The sequence below is a fragment of the Jaculus jaculus genome, chromosome 12 (genome assembly GCF_020740685.1).
Source record: "Jaculus jaculus isolate mJacJac1 chromosome 12, mJacJac1.mat.Y.cur, whole genome shotgun sequence".
Classification (NCBI taxonomy): Eukaryota; Metazoa; Chordata; class Mammalia; order Rodentia; family Dipodidae; genus Jaculus; species Jaculus jaculus.
The window spans coordinates 41,198,224-41,215,094 of record NC_059113.1 but is presented as its reverse complement, the minus strand read 5'-3'; the positions used below and the strand labels follow the sequence as shown (position 1 = coordinate 41,215,094).

Genomic DNA, 16,871 nt, shown 5'->3' with positions numbered 1-16,871 from the left:
CATAGTACCAAACTTAAAAAAGAAAAACTATTTTAATTCTATTCCATCAAAATATTAAGTGATTAGGGAAAGCAAAACAACCTGTTGAAGATCTACTTAATCAACCAACCTGAAGACCCTTATCAGCATCAGTCACCACTCTCTCTGTGCACTCTGGTTAATGTAAAACCTGAACACATGCCTTGCTTCAACTTCTTTCACCCCAGACACTCACCTTCTAAATCTGAGATCATCACCTCTTGCTTATTTCTGATTTTGGCCAAGTTTTTTGCCTTTTCTTCCTCTTCAGCCAACTGAGAGGAACACTCAGCAATACGATCTTCCATGAGTTTCTTTTCCTGAGTAGAAAAATTGACTGTTTTTAAAAAGCATGCAAAATAATAGCTTGCTTTGGAATTACTCAGAACAGTGAACTTTCCTTGATGTGCAAGAAAGTGGATAACCCTAGCTCTGTTCTGCAGTGGGCTGTTTCCTCCCAGGCCAGCCAGGGTTCCTCATCCACATGACTACGATGCCTGTCCTGGTGTTCAGAGCCCCACACTAGGGCTGGTGAACTAAAGCTGCATACATAGGAGCACAACTGAAGTCTAAAAGATTGTAAGGCTATCTGGAGGTTTAAAAACTCAACAGAAGCTATGTTTTCAGAACTCTAGACAGGTAAGCTTATATAAAAAAATCAAGTAAGTGAACCTAAAATATTCTTGAGAATTTTGTCTCTCTGTTTATACTTTTGCTTTGAGAATTCTCTGCTTGGGGTGATACTGACTGAGCTATGGACATAGATCTCTTTTGGATTATAACAGCAGTACCTTATGGAAATGGTCTTACTTTGATAAACTTGGAGTTTTGGTCCTCGAGGAGAAGAATCTCCTCTTCCATCTTCTTGATCTTAGCTTCTGCTGTCACCTTCTCGAGCTGCAGCTTCTGCCGAGCTCCTTCTTCCTCGTCCAGTTGCTCTTCCAGGTCCTGGCAAAGCAGAAACTAGTCAGCCTTTCCAGCTTCTCCACCAGATTCAACCACACAGTAGGAATACACGGGGAAAAATGACACACTCTGTCGGGCGTGATGGCGCACGCCTTTAATCTGAGCACTTGGGAGGCAGAGATAGGAGGATCACTGTGAGTCTGAGGCCACCCTGAGACTATAGGGTGAATTTCAGGTCAGCCTGGGCTAGAGTGAGACCCTACCTTGAAAAAAAAAACAAACAAAAAATTTTAAAAAAGAAACAAAATACCATTTGAAAATACAACACAAGTGTGTCATGCCTGGCTTCAAATGGCATTGAAAAATATGAGACCGATGTTTGTCCTATCTATAAGCCAAAATACAAACCGGGTCAAACCTCTGGAAGCCAACATGGTGAAGTCTTACAAGTATAATTTCAGAACAATGTTAGGGGTTACTTGTATAAACAGACATACAGAGTGCTGGATGTGGTGGTATACACTGTCATCCCAGCAGCCAAGGTAGGAGGATCTTCAGTTGTAGGTCAAGTTGGCTATATCACAATACCAAACAAAAAGAAAGATACTTCTCCCCAACCTAGTCAGGGGTAGGCCTTCTCGGAAGCCAGTAGCACCAGGGGATCAGAACACAGCCCCAGGGATGGCTAGACCATTGGGGAGCCAGGAGGCCCTGGCCCATGGGTGTATGTTATGGGAGCAGTCCTTGTCCCAGCCCATCATATCCTCCAGTGGAGTTGCTGTTGCTGCATTCTCAGCAAGAAAGAGATTATCTCCAGATGGGCAAACCCCAATGCAAAATAAGTAACACAGAAACTGAGACAAGATTTCCCCACCAAGTATGTCTAGTCCCTTAGTGGAAACCTCCAATGAGAACTACTTGGAGGAAACTCCAGACAAAGAATTCCAAAACATGGTCATGATAATTATATATAACAAACCTAAAGAGGAATCAATAAAAGAACTCAATAAATGAGCTCTTGTCATAGAGGACACGAATAAATGCCTGAAAGAATTCAAAAAAAATAAGAAAAATTGGAGAAATAGGGTTGGAGGGATTATATCTTAACATAATAAAAGTTATATAGGATAAATTGCAAAATTATATCATACTAAATGGGGAAAATCTTGACGCATTCCCACTAAGATCTGGAATTAGCCAGGGTTGCCTATGCTCTTTCCTCACTACTATTTTAACATAGTACTTAAGTCTTAGCTAGAGCAATCAGACAAGAGAAACAAAAGTGATAAAAATGGAAAGGAAGAAGTCAAACTAACCTTACTTGCAGATGACATTCATTTTGTACTTAAAAGACCCTAAAGATTTCACCAAAAAAACCCCTCCTAGATCTGATAGACTCATTCAGCAAAGAGGCAGGATATAAAATTAACACATAAAAAAATCAGTAGCCTTCTTATATGCCAATGACAAACATACTGAGAAAGAAATCAGGTAAACAGTCCCTTTTACAATACACACACACATCTTGTAATACCCTACCCAAGGAAGTGAAAAATCTATCTGTACAGTGAAAACATTAAAGAAAAAAAAAATACCAGAATATGGAAAGATCTCCCACACACTCATGGATTGTAAGAATTAATATTGAGAAAATGGCCATCCTACTTAAAGCAATATATAGATTCAATACAATTTCAATCACTATTCCAGCACTATTCTTCAGAGAGATAGAAAAATAATCTCAAAGCTCATATGGAAATAGAAAAAGCCTCAGTTAGCTAAGTCATCAGCAACAAGAATACTGCGGATGGTACCACCATACCTGACCTGTTCAGCAGATTTTTGCTTAATTTCAGAATGAATCCTTTGTAAGGTATAAAGATGAACTTTGTATTATAAAAACCTCCAAACATGTACTTAAGGATGCAGAGTAGGATAATAACCCCCACATAAAAGCATTATCCCAAGTGTAACAAGAGTCAACTTATGGTTAGACTATTTCACTGAGACTTCTACCATCTTCCTTCTTTTTCTGGCTTATTCTAAAGTGAATCTTAAGCAGTTTATTTCATCTGAGAAACCTTAAGGCTCTAAGGGAAAAAAGCCATTTAATTATTATTTTTTTCGAGGTAGGTTCTCACTCTAGCACAGGCTGACCTGGAATTCACTATATAGTCTCAGGGTGGCCTTGAACTCATGGCGATCCTCCTACCTCTGTCTCCTGAGTGCTGGGATTAAGGGTGAGTGCTGGGATTAAAGGAGTGTGCCACCACACCGGATAATAATTAAAAAAAAAAAAAAATCAGAATCCAAGTAAATCTCACAAACTGTGATTGGCTGACAGGTCTTATAAGACTCTTTCCATCTCTGGGTTATTTTATTTTTCTTTGTCTTTCATTCTCCATGCTATCTCTTAGTTTCTCACAGACTGTATTATGCTGCATTGCACACAGTATGTTTGATACAATTTCAATGAACAAATGAATCTGTGTACTGTTTTGAATAAAGCAAGAAATGGGGATGATGGGGGAAGAATCTCTAGAGTGTTTGTTTCTTTTTTTTCCTCTTTTTTCTTGATTTTTTCCACAACAATCATTTATTAATACTGAAATCAAAAACTTACTCTGTAAAACCAAACCAAATGATAGTTCTAGTAGTTCAGATTAAAAAGGGTACATATCAGAAATCTTCAAAAGTCTAATAATCAAGGGAAGAAAGGCAAGGGGTTACAACAATGGGGTGTTCACAGGGCCATGCAGTCACTATGAAATCTCTAACATTTCACAAAAGAAAAAAAACCCTCAATATTTAATAATTTCATAATGCTATAAATTTAAAAATTCATTTGAATGATTTTCAATTTGTCACAAAAGGAGATAATAAATCAATATAACAGTATAAAAATCTAGAAGCTTGAAATAATTTGTTAAGTCATAAAAAACAGGAAGTTAAATGTTTCTAAAAGAACATACTTGTATTTTAACTAACAAAATGTAAACATTTCATACAATGTTATTAAGAGTTGGAGTTATAAAAAATAGATTGGATATGAACTTAGGTTTCCTCCCTTAAACAAAGAGAGACGAAAAAGTAACAGCTTTTGTAATACTATACTATACTATCAAGAGTAACTCAAAAAGCAGGCGTGGTGACACACACCTTTAATCCCAGCATTGGGAGGCAGAGGTAGGAGGATTGCCTGAGTTCAAGGTTACCCTGACACTACATAGTGAATTCCAGGTCAGCCTGAGCTACTGTGAGACCCTACCTTAAAAAACCAAGAGAGTAACTCATTGTGGTTGGTATAGACTCATAGAACTTCCAGATATTTCCATATAAAATCATACATATAAATGTGTTAGCTATATGTAGGTTTAAAAAATTAATGAGCTAAAAAAGATGGATAAAGTGCATGCTATGCAAGCATAAGAGTTTGGATCCTCTGAACCCATATAAATATCTGGTTGCTGTAAAACCTGGGCATGATGGCACATGCCTTTAATCTCAGCACTTGGGAGGCAGAAGTAGGAGGATCACAGTGAGTTTGAGGCCACCCTGAGAGGCTAGAGTGAGAACCTACTTCGAAAAACCAAAAAAAAAAAAAAAAAAATCTGCATGGTGTAGTGTAAGCATCTATAATCCCAGCTATGGCAAACAGGGGGCAGAATCAGGAGACTTGCCTGGAAGCTTGCAGGCCAGCCTGCATGGAGAATGCACCAGTGAGCAATGACATGCTATATTAAACAAGGTGCAAGGTGAGACCCAATACTCCAAGTTGTCCTCTGACCGCCATGTGCACTATGGCACATATGTGCCTGAACTCATAAACACATGAACATACACCTTGTTGGTACATGTGTGGTAGTGGGTAGATGGCCTTCAATATATTCAGCATTTTATTAGTTTGTAGTTTGGATGTGCAGCCACCTGGCTGGAGGAGGTGTCACTGGGCAGATTTTAAGGTGTGGTGATGGGTTTGAAATTCCAATCTAAAGATAGGTAAAGTACCCGAGTTCCTCCTGGAGTTCCTGAAGTGTGCTCTATAGCTTTGGCTTGGGGCTCCTCTCTCTTTACTTGGACCTTTGAAAGCTTCTTCTGCCATTATGGAACTTCCCCTGGATCTGTAAGCTTCAATAAATCCCTTCTTCCGTAACTGTGCCTGGTCTGGAAGTTCATCTCAGTGAACCTGAAGCTGTCTTCTACAACATGTCTCATTTGTTTATTTTATTTTATTTTAAATTTTTATTTATTTATTTATTTGAGAGTGACAGACACAGAGAGAAAGACAGATAGAGGGAAAGAGAGAGAATGGGCACGCCAGGGCTTCCAGCCACTGCAAACGAACTCCAGACGCGTGCGCCCCCTTGTGCATCTGGCTAACGTGGGACCTGGGGAACCGAGCCTCGAACCAGGGTCCTTAGGCTTCACAGGCAAGCGCTTAACCGCTAAGCCATCTCTCCAGCCCTCATTTGTTTATTTTTTGAGACAAAACTTAACTTGAAGCTCACCGATTTAGCTGGACTAGGCAGGCAGGAAGCCCTGGAGATCCTCCTAGCTCTGCCTCACCAATGCTGGGATTAAAGGTATGTGTTACCCTACCCAGCTCCTTCCCTCCATCCCTGCCCTGGAGGAAGGGTCTCACTGTAGCCCACGATGACCTGGAATTCACTATGTAGTCTCAGAGTGGCCTCAAACTCACAGCGATTCTCCTACTTCTGCCTCCCGAGTGCTGGGATTGAAAGCATGTACCACCACGCCTGGCATGCCCAGCTTTTTACATGGCTTCTGGGGATCAGAACTAAGCCTTCATGCTTACATGGCAAGTACTTTGCCAACTAAGACATCTCCCCAGCTCCTTATATATAGTTTTGATTAGATCTGATTTTATATACTTTTTTTGCAACTATCTTTATTAAATACAAATTCCCATGGAAATCAACATCTTTTAATTCATAATTGAACAGTATTACTAAGGTCCAAGTGCTTATTGTTGAGTAACTTATTTTATGTTTTTTTTTTTCATGGTTTTTCGAGGTAGGGTCTCACTCTAGCCTAGGCTGACCTGGAATTCACTGTAGAGTCTCAGGGTGGCCTCGAACTCACGGCAATCCTCCTACCTCTGCCTCTTGAGTGCTGGGATTAAAGGCATGCGCCACTATGTCCGGCTTTATTTCAGTTTTATATAAAGTCCTAAATAAAAATCACTGGATTAAAGACTATGCATTTTGCATAGCTTTTATGATATTCTGCTAATGCATTAAGGAATATTCTAAAGTCATTTGTGTTGAAGAATGGAAGTATCTGGTTGATTTATTGCACGTGGTGTTTGCTAAGGAAATAATGGTGACTTTGACTATGTCTTAATCATCAATACTTTGTAAACTATGGGGTAAGAAAAGTATGAAGGGAGAAAAATTCCTGGAGGAAAGAATCTGGTATTGGACCATCAAGCACAGGTAGCAGATACTTACCTTTGACATTGAAGGGGACAGGGTTAGGTGGAAGGTGGAAGAAGAAAGAAGGAATGTGCTTCTTAGGATACTGACAGAATAGCCCAGAATTGTCCAAAGTGTATGTCTGGGTATTCAACTATGTATATATAATTGTGCTTCATGTAACTATAATATCAATTTTAAAAAGAAAATACTGGGCAAAATTAAATTGTTCTGTGCCAGTGCTGAGTGTTTCTTATGGCCATGCCAGTTAGTAGATGTCCATTTAGTGAATGGAGTGAGTGACAATTATTAATGACAACATGAGCAAGCTTGGTTCTCTACAGAATGCTACAGAGGTTTCTGGTTTTCAATCTCTGCATTCTGTAAAATGCCACATCAAAACATGAAATTATTCCTGTTCAAAATAATAAGCCCATGTTTATAAAAAATATCTGTTGTCACACATATGCTTTGCTTCTCAATCAACATAAGAAGCCACAGGAACAGTTTCTTACAGTCAACAGATCCACTTGCAAATCTAATACGTAATTCTAAACTATCACAGGTACCTGAATGTGTGCTTGCATTTTTTTCTTTTCATTTTGGAGAATCTGGTTTCTTTCTTCTTCTTCCTCTACTCTGGACTCCAAGTCATGGAGAATCTCCTCCAATTCCTGTTTTTTGGCAGCGAGTCTTGCTCTCATCTCTTCTGCTTCAGCAAAGAGCTCTGTCTCGGCCTGCAGTTGTTCTGCAAGGATATTCTTCTCTTCTAAAAGCTGCAAATACAACACAGGCTCCAGTAACACGACTTGCTCACAGTGCACATACCACAGAAATGGCAAGATAAAAATATGTTTTTGTTTAACATTTATTTGTTTGCAAGCGGAGAGAGAGAGAGAGAGAATGGGCACATCAGGGCCTATAGCCACCGTAAAACAAACTCTAGAAGCGTGTGTCACTTTGTGCTTTATGTGGGTACTAGAGAATTAAACCCAGGTCATTAGGTTTTTGAAGGCAAGTGCCTTCAAAGCCATCTCTGTAGCCCAAGGTGAAAATATGTTACATGATTCCCTGCAAGGTTCAGGGATCATTGTGGGAAAGGGGGCAAGAAGAATACAAGAGCCAGAGGATGGGGAGGAGTGTTGTGGAAAGCTGTCTTCCAGACATGACATGACTGCTACATTCAATATCTCATAGCAACTGTCATGACTTGCACAAAACCTGCACAATATTGTGCCCATCAGCTTTCAATCATGGATGATACAGGAGGGCATGAGGGCCCCATCTCTCCCTTAGGAGATAATAGCAGTTAATGGTTGCTAAGGGAGTGGGAACCATTTTCTGTAGTGATGTAGCCATGGATAAATGGTTCACTGTGAGCCAGGGAGTGCGGGTGGAAGTGGGCACACACACCTGCTGGTGCTTCCTCTCCATCTCCTCAAGCTCCCCTTCCACCTTCGTCTGCTTCTCTTTCACTTTCAACAGCTCCTCATCTTTGGCCTGGAGTTCTTCCTCTTGGCGAGTCACTTGTAAGAGAGGCTTCACCTGTAATCAAGTTAATCATGTTATCACTACAGCTCTCCTTAGGTTCTTACTGATCTAGCTCTGACACGCAAGAAGGGATTGAGAAAGCCTCACCTTTGTGAAGACCCGCCACCACTGCCAGTGCCGCAACTTCAGGTACGCGGCACAGTTCCGCTGCAAGACCTTTAAAGCACTTAGCTGCTGCTGCTTCTTGGCAAAGGCCCTGAAGAACAGTGAGAAAAAACACATTTTACTAGCTATTCACGAAAAGACTGTAAAGGAAAACATTCCAGTTTTGCTTACAGGGAATGAGTGGGCTCTCAATAAGTCTTCAGGTGAAATGCCCAAGTGAAACTTTCTATGCAAAGCAAATCCATCCAACTCACTGACCTACCTGGTCCAACTCAAGCATCTGTTGCCTACTGCTACACCCTTGTTCTGGGTGTTCTCTCCTATTGCCAGTCACCCACATACACATGGGAGTGCACACCCAGGTCTGAATGAGCTTCCTGTTTTCCTGAGTCAGTAGAGGGAAGGTCCTTCATCTTCCTTTTGCAGACACTTAGTCCTTGCCACCCTCCTCTGTTCACAGAGTCTGCCTCTCATTCTTGAGCTTTGGCTGCTTGTACAGCTTTTCCAGGCCTACAGCTTGGGCCCCTCTGTTTTACATGATGGCCTGTGTGCTATTTTGGTGCACTACCTAGCTATTTAATGTGCATTCATTTGTCTGGACGTCTCTCCATGAATGCAACTTCCACAAGGACAGGGCCTATGCAGCTCACACACTCTTGCCTCCTGGGCACAAAAACCATTTCCAACACAAGCATATGATTCAGAGGCATTGGATTCCTAATGTTCCACTTACTTTCTGGCTAGGTAGCCTCTGCAAACGGCTTGGAAGAAGATAATGATATCAGTGATTTTTAAATCTCTTTCTTCTTCTAAGTGTGCCAAAACTCCAGCTCGGAAAAATATCTTGCTCTGTCCAATTCTATACAGATTTGGGTCCAATTCTAAAGCTCGGATCTAAGAGAGAAAACATCTCCTTATTTTTTGCAGTAGGAAAGATTATATTGATAGCTGACAAACCACAAGCATGAAGAAAAGCTTACCATTCGTTCACAGGCCTGTTTGCCATCCATAAATCCCTTAGGAATAGCATTGGGTGTTAGGATCTCATATCTACAAGATTAAAAAATAAGTGTAGAACTCTGCACATATTTACTTACTAACTGTGAGCTTTACACTGACAGATAATACACCACCTAAAAGCAGGAGATAATCTAAGGCTTTTTGCAGATTTATTGCTACTTATAAGTAGAGTAAAAAGGAAGGTTATTTCTTCTAGGTCAAAGCATAGGCTTAGAAATTTTGGCAGAAAAGAATCAAAATTTGTATTTTTTTTTTTGTCTTTTCTTTTTGGTTTTTTGAGGTAGGGTCTCTGGCTGACCTGGAATTCACTATGTAGTCTCAGGGTGGCCTTGAACTCACGGCGATCTTCCTACCTCTGCCTCCCGAGTGCTGGGATTAAAGGCGTGCGCCACCACGCCCAGCAAAATTTATATTTTTAATAAGTTTTAAAAATATTTTATTTATTTATTTGAGAGACAGAATGAGCATGCCAGGGCCTCCAGCCACTGCAAACGAACTCTAGAGGCATGCGACCCCTTGTGCATCTGGCTTACATGGGCCTTGGAGAACTGAACCTGGGTCCTTAGGCTTCCAAGGCAAATGCCTTAACTGCTAAGCCATTTCCCCAACCCCAAAATCTGTATTTAAAAAACTTCATTTTTCTTCATTTCCTATACAATATTCACATTTAAGATGAGAGGAGCTGTCTCTTTAAGCTTTATGTCAGTTTGTAGGCATTTACAAGGTAAGAGGAACAACATCCCTGTGCTTTTATTTAGAACAACAGAAAATACCAGGGTGACAATCACTAGGGTACTGGTCAGGGAGTACTCAGGTCCACTGAATGTGCACCTGAAGTGCATGTACTTCACCCACCTACTTACACTTCAGTCAGAAAACTCTGTAGCATAAGAATGCTTTAAGGATGAATGCTGGCTATTAACTTGGCACCCCAAAATCCAACTATGCCTTCTTTTCCTATCAATAAAGAGTGACTGTATTCCAGAGTATTTATCAGACAATAGACTCCTAATAGTGGTTTTCCTATAAATACCTAGCCTAGCTTTGCAAGTTAATTCTGTTTGGAACAGTGGGGCAACAGCAAGGAGGACCTATCTTTGACCTGGAAGACCTTATGTATTTCATGGGCCAAAACATGGGCCATATTTTGAAATCTGATTTCCTGAAGAGAAAAGGGGAAAGGCAACTAAGTTAACTATGCTAGAGAATTATATAATTAAATCTAAAACTATTTCTCATCATGTATTTGTCTTAATTTCTAATACATGGTGATCAATCTCTTCCCTTTTGCTTTATTTCTTAATAATTTCCTTACCTGTTCCTTCTCTATTGTTAAGGAACTGTCATTGCATGTGTACATATACTTATAAAACAAAAATTTTATTCATACACAAATGCATATACGATATACTCATTGAAGGAAGATGAAACTATCTCAATATTTTTAGGAATCATTTCACTTGTATTTTTAAATTCTTTTAAATGAAGTATTTTAAATATTAAATATCTTAAAAATCTGTTTTAAAATGACTATATTCAAACTGTAAATGGAATTGTGTGACTGAACAAATGGCAGTTTCTAGCATTCTGTATTTATCTCACTGCTCTGAAGATGGAGTTTGTCCTTGCAGTACCCACAACTGTTCTTACAAACTGCTTTTCTAAATAGCAGGCTCTCAATTTTTCTGTCAATAATTAAGGCAGTCAGGATTGTCTCTGTGCAATAAAAGAAACTAAAAACTAACCAGGGAAAATGCTTCTTTATTACATCACCATTTTAATGCATATTAAGATAAGCAAAAAATGTAAAAGCAATACCTCTGTCTGAATTCCTGAAAAACTATCCGGTTGGGGAAGCCCTGACGACAGATCCTGATCCCTTCCAGGACACCATTACAGCGAAGCTGATCTAGCACTAGGTGCGGATCCAGTTTTCCAGCCTAATCAAGCAAACAACAGTTTTCTAGTTTAATTTCCATAGCTTGACCTTGATCAACTTTAAACACTAGCATATGCTCTGCCTCACACATACCCGCTTCTCATGATTCGGAATGATGCAGCGAACAAAGTTAGGATTGGTGTTTCGGAGAGTTGCCATCAGCTTGGTGAGAGACTCTTTGTAGAGTTGCCCAACGGTTCGAAACATGCCTTTCTTGGTTTTATATGCAGAGCCAAAAGCTGTCTCAGTCATACCAGTGACTTGATCCAGACCCACAATGCGGTCCACTGGGGAGAAGAGAAGAGACACGGGGTGTGATAAAAATTTGACTCTGTCAAGGGACAGAAAAGACACACCAATAGTGCAGCAGCACAAGCTTTGTGAACAAATGACAGGAGCCGCCATAGAGGTAAGGCAGTCAGCATATTAGACACCGCACAAGCCGTGGAACTAACAGCCACACACTTCTATGGCAGGATATTGCAAGTGCTTCAACATGTCCCAAGTAACATACCTGAACTTCCGGAGCTCACTGCCTGGGATAAGGTTCTACATGTTAGATCTGCCATTGTTTGGCTGTCATTACTGATACTGGGAAATTCTCACAAAGAGGAAATGGCCTCCGGTACACAAAGATATGTGACTGTATAATCTACTCAGTAAAGGACTCAAGGATTAAGGACCCTTACTTCTCAGTATAGAAAGTAATTTGAGTTTTAGGAACAAATGCAGGAAGATTACATCACTTCAAAATTGGAGCAATGGATAAATTAGAGTGTTTCCTCAAAATGTGAGTTAACACTTATTAAAGGGTAAAGCCACAAAATGGGAAGGACTTTTCTGGAAAGAACCACTGCCTAGCCTCCTGCATGGACTGCTCAGACATTTCCAGATCATGAAAGCAGCTGACATTTTTACATTATCTATCTAGAACTACTAGTTCTGATGTGATAAGATTGTAAGTAGAACACTGGCCACCAGCACATTTGGCACAATAGATGAATATGCTCTCATGAAAACAAACAAACAAAAAAACCTGTTAAATGAATGCAACACATTGCTGAATAGTTTAAAATAAATCAGAATATGAACTGGCCCTCCTCAAGGCTGCCAGCTCCTTTTTTATTTTTTAATGTAATTCTCATGAGAGAAGCACATGGGATCTATCCTTGGGTGAGGGGCTTTATGTGAAAATCTCAGCTGATTCTTGGCTCCCAGTGAGGTTTGTACAGAAGAGGAAGTTGTGGCCCAGGAGGAGGTAAAGTACTGCTCAGATGAAGCAGGCCTGGAATGGAAGCTGGAAAAGGATGGGGAAGAGCTGAAGTTCCCAGGCCCATGCAAGCAAGCTATGCTATGGCTGCTCCCTGGAAAGCCACTGACTCGAGTAGGTATCAAAGTGACTTCTTTGGCTTGTGCCTTAGTGTTCACCTATCATCTATCTACAGCTGAGGCTCTCACTTTTTTCTATGTTTTCAATCTCCCTTTTTTTAGTAACAGCAAAGAAAACAGCACCAACTCCTACCTTTAAGCATCCCATAAACAGTGAATTTCCAGTCACCCTCCAGGAGTCCACTTCTCTTTCTGTCTTGTAAGAGCCCAACTTCTTTCTGGAGTAGTTCATACACTTGCCATCTTCCCCCCACTTTCTTCTCAGTGTATGGCCAGCTGACTGGCAGCCCACCTCTCCCTCTTCAACCCATTTCTAGGTCAATGGATGCTGCCCACTGCCTGCTTTACTTGACCCCAGCATGTGTAGTGATGACCCCCACAGCAACCTCTCTGCTCCTGGCTTTTATTTTGATGACCCCCCGGCCCCAGCTCCTCTAGTCCTCTTTACCGCTAGCTCCTTCAATGGTGATTCATGGTGACTTCTCTCACATGTTTCCCATCCACCTTGGTACCCTGTAAGAATACAACTCAACTGGTAAAAGCCTTCTAGGGGAACTGGGTATAGTGGCATACACCTTTAATCCCAGAATTTGCAAGGCAGAGGTAGGAGGATCGCTATGAGTTCAAGGCCAGACTGAGACTACACAGTGAGTTCCAGGGCAGCCTGGGCTATAAGGAGACCCTACCTTAAAAAGCAAAGTAAAAAAATAAAGAAATAATTAAAAAAATTTCTAGAATGAGGCAAGATACAAGCACAAATGCTGGCCCTCTGCTTCTCTCAAGCTGTATTATCAGCCAAGTGATCTCATTTATGGCTCTACATATACCACACTACCTAGTACCAGTCACTATATATATGTATATATATGCCTTCTCTCCCATCTGCATGTCATAAAATGCTTCTGTCTTCTACAAATTATTGTGCACTTTCTATCATACCTGTTCTTACTCAACACTGTATTCTTTTTTTTTTAAATATTTTTTAAATTTTTATTTATTTATTTATTTGAGAGCGACAGACACAGAGAGAATGACAGATAGAGGGAGAGAGAGAGAATGGGCGCGCCAGGGCTTCCAGCCTCTGCAAACGAACTCCAGACGCGTGTGCCCCCTTGTGCATTTGGCTAACGTGGGACCTGGGGAACCAAGCCTCGAACCGGGGTTCTTAGGCTTCACAGGCAAGTGCTTAACCACTAAGCCATCTCTCCAGCCCTCAACACTGTATTCTTGTTTCCTACACGACATCTGGCACAAGCCTGATTGATTAATATGTTAGTAAATGAAGTCATATTAAATGTATTTATATTATAAACAGAAATCCAAGAGACCCAGGTTCAATTCTCCAGGACCCATGTAAGCCAGATGCATGTGTCTGCAGTTTGTTTGCAGTGGTTGGATGCCCTGCCGCACCCATTCTCTCTCTCTCCCCCCTCTTTCTTCCTCTCTCTCTCAAATATCTCTTCCGTAACTGCCACTTAACATGCAAAGACTAAGGACTTGTGCAAACAGCACAAGTAAAAGCGCAGAGTGAGAAGGGTGGCCAGTGTCAAGAGGGATCATGACAACTGGCTCAGGGAGGGAACTGGCCCAAGAGTGAAGGCGAGGAGACCAGGCTCTTGGGATGATGGCAGTCTGAATTAGTGAGATCACAGTGGAGATGGGTAGGGAAGAGTCATGGTTTTTTTATGGTGGTGGTTGGGGGGTTGTTGTTTTGTTTTTGTGGCAGGATCTACTTGCTTGTATGATTAGCTCAATATGGAAAGTAAGACACTCAGACAGTTCAAGAACAATTCTTAGAACTCTGGTTTAAGCAGCTGAGTGGCTGGTGGGTGAGATCATGGGTAAGATGGGGAAAATAGTGAGTTTGTGGCTAGGAAGACAAGACCTAAACTCTGCAAGTCTGAGATGTCAAGGGGACAAGTAGAATGCTATAGTCTGTTGCGAAGAAGAGAGATTGGAGCAAGCAAGGTAAATCTGGGGGTTGTCAACTTATTGATGGTTATTTCAAGACTGGTGAGCTACCTCAACAGAGTACAGAAAGACACGAGGGCTGGGAACCAAGTCCCAGGCTAGCCAAGGGAAGAGAGTGGCCAGAAGGAAGAAAAAAAGATAGGACCATTGTAAACCCAGTATCTACTCCCAGCGAGAAGTCAGCAATCACCCCGAGAAGTTTATCACACCCGGATGCTCATCCAAACTTGAAAAGTCAAGACTTCCAAATGTGTACACTCAGTCTGTCTGGCCACTACTCTTCCTTCTCACCTGTTTTGTGCAGCTCCCATATATGGCTCTTTCTTCTGACTTCCCTCCCCATTTTATCTTGTCCCTGGCTGCCACACCTTCTATTCACTCACATTTCTGTCCCAGTGTAAAAACTGGCAGCCATTTTCTCAGTATGTGTCAGCGTGGGTCACGGCCTGTGTGAGGTGGTCAGAGGACAACTATTAGGTTGGTCCTCATCTTTCTACCTCATGTTTGAGACAGGCTTTTTCTCCTTGGATAATCACTGATCTGTTGTTATTCTTTCCTGTGCTTGCCATGAGCTTTAGGAAAATCCTTCAGGCTCCACCTCTTATCTTACTGACAATGTGCTGGGATTATAGAAGCACACCATGGCTTCTATAACTCTTACCTGGAGTGGTTGAGTGCTTTATCCACTGAGCCATTAGCCATTCCCCAGCCCCAGCAGCCTATTTTCCCCCCACCCCCGAGGTAGGGTCTTGCTCTAGCCTAGGCTGACCTGGAATTCATTATGTAGTCTCAGGGTGGCCTTGAACTCATGGCGATCTTCCCACCTCTGCCTCCCAAGTGCTAGGATTAAAGGCAAGTGCTACCATGCCTGGCTCCCAGCAGCCATATTTTTAAAGAAAGTTAAGCATTAAATTCCTGGAATTTCTTTCACAGCCAATCAGATATGGTACAAATATCAGCCTAGTGATATGGCCCAGGGACAAATGGGAAGTAGTAAAAAATACGAGCCACAAGCTGGGGACATGGTTCAGCAGCTACTAAAGGTACTTGTTTGACAAAAAATGCTGGTCTGGGTGTGATTCTGCAGGACCCACACAGAGTTACATGCATAAAGTGGCACAAGTGTCAGGAGTTTATTTACAGCAGCAAGAGGCCCTGGCATGCCCATATACTTTCTCTCTCCTCCCCGCTCCCCACATTTTTTAATGCTACCTTCCTATGAGCTGTATGATTTGGGGCAGGCTTCCCAAGAAGCCTCAGTTTCCTCTTCTGTGAAGTATATTCTGCTTCTTGGCATATTGAGGTATCTGTATATCCAGTGTCTGCATTCTCTGGCCACTTTCTAAACACCCTTCCCATGAGACAGTTGTTGTGCCTTCAAAAGCACAGTGACTTTCTGACACCCCTCTATAGTCATGAGGAGCCAACTCTTAACACTCTATCCATTACCTAACTCCCTCAGGGAAGTCTCCTTAGGCTCTTGTCTCCACTTTGCACGCTTTCTCGGCCGACTTAGGTTCCTCAAGGGATATTTTCCCAGTATCCTACATACTCTGGTACCTGGGGCCTTTTCCCCATGGTCTCTCTGACCCTTGACCACCAGCCTAAATGACTGCTACTGCCTTTCCTGTCACTCAGTGCCAGCCAGAGCATGATGCAAGGTGTCCAGTGCTATTTAATAAATCGCTGCCAGAGGAGCATGAAGTTTACTAAAACAAATGACTACCACCCCTACAAACAAGGTGCCATGTCTACTTTGCAGTGATCCAATCATATTGGTTTTGCAATAGGTTAGCAGCAAGGACAGTTCCTGAAATTTATTATTATTTAAAAAAGTATTTCTAGGCCGAGCATGGTGGCACACGCCTTTAATTACAGCACTTGGGAGGCAGAGCTAGGAGGATCACTGTGAGTTCAAGGCCACCCTGAGACTACATAGTGAATTTCAGGTCAGCCTGGGTTACAGCAAGACCCTACCTTGGGGGTGGGGCGGGGCGGGGTGGGGGGCTGGGGAGAACATAAAACGAAACCCAAAACAAAAAAAAAAGTACCAGGTGTGGCTCTTATATTACTCCCAGAGTAACAGTGGAAGTGACCCTAGGTTGAGTTTGCCTGCTATGCAAGTATTTTAGTAGTCTGGGTATAGCACAATACAGGCAATCTCTAAAATTCATTTGAGCAATATACACATTCAATCAAAACCAGCACAGAGTATTTATGCAAGAGTGGGGATTAAAACAAACAGATAATCAAACAAAGCCACAGTCCTAAAGAGTGTGTCTTGATCCATATCCTTAATCCTTTCAACTGGAAGGCTGAGATTTATGGTCTATAATGGGTTCTAGGTCAGCCTGGGACCGAGGGAGACCCTGCTGCCAATAAGGACAGAAGCAGAAGGCACTAAAAATCAGCAAATATCCAAAGCCACATAAGTCAACCCCAATATTTCGCTTATTAAGAACAGTAAAACCTTTTTGGACAATGGAACATTCAGGAGCTATAGATTGTGACTAGAAAATTTTCAGTGCCAGGGATGG

At 41.6% G+C, this 16,871-nt stretch overlaps 1 protein-coding gene across 3 annotated transcripts in view; it reads right to left on the bottom strand.

Annotated features, from left to right (window-relative positions):
- Myh10 (myosin heavy chain 10) overlaps positions 1–16,871 on the bottom strand; it is a 164,288-nt gene that overhangs the window by 33,949 nt on the left and 113,468 nt on the right. For all 3 annotated transcript variants that reach the window (XM_045131555.1, XM_045131556.1, XM_045131554.1), the window contains exons 16-24: positions 11,068–11,261; positions 10,854–10,975; positions 8,996–9,065; positions 8,749–8,909; positions 7,998–8,106; positions 7,773–7,904; positions 6,929–7,135; positions 829–966; positions 215–338 (exon numbers count right to left, since the gene is read on the bottom strand). In XM_045131555.1, coding sequence (XP_044987490.1) covers positions 215–338; positions 829–966; positions 6,929–7,135; positions 7,773–7,904; positions 7,998–8,106; positions 8,749–8,909; positions 8,996–9,065; positions 10,854–10,975; positions 11,068–11,261 — 1,257 coding nt within the window. The remainder of the gene's footprint in view (positions 1–214; positions 339–828; positions 967–6,928; positions 7,136–7,772; positions 7,905–7,997; positions 8,107–8,748; positions 8,910–8,995; positions 9,066–10,853; positions 10,976–11,067; positions 11,262–16,871) is intronic.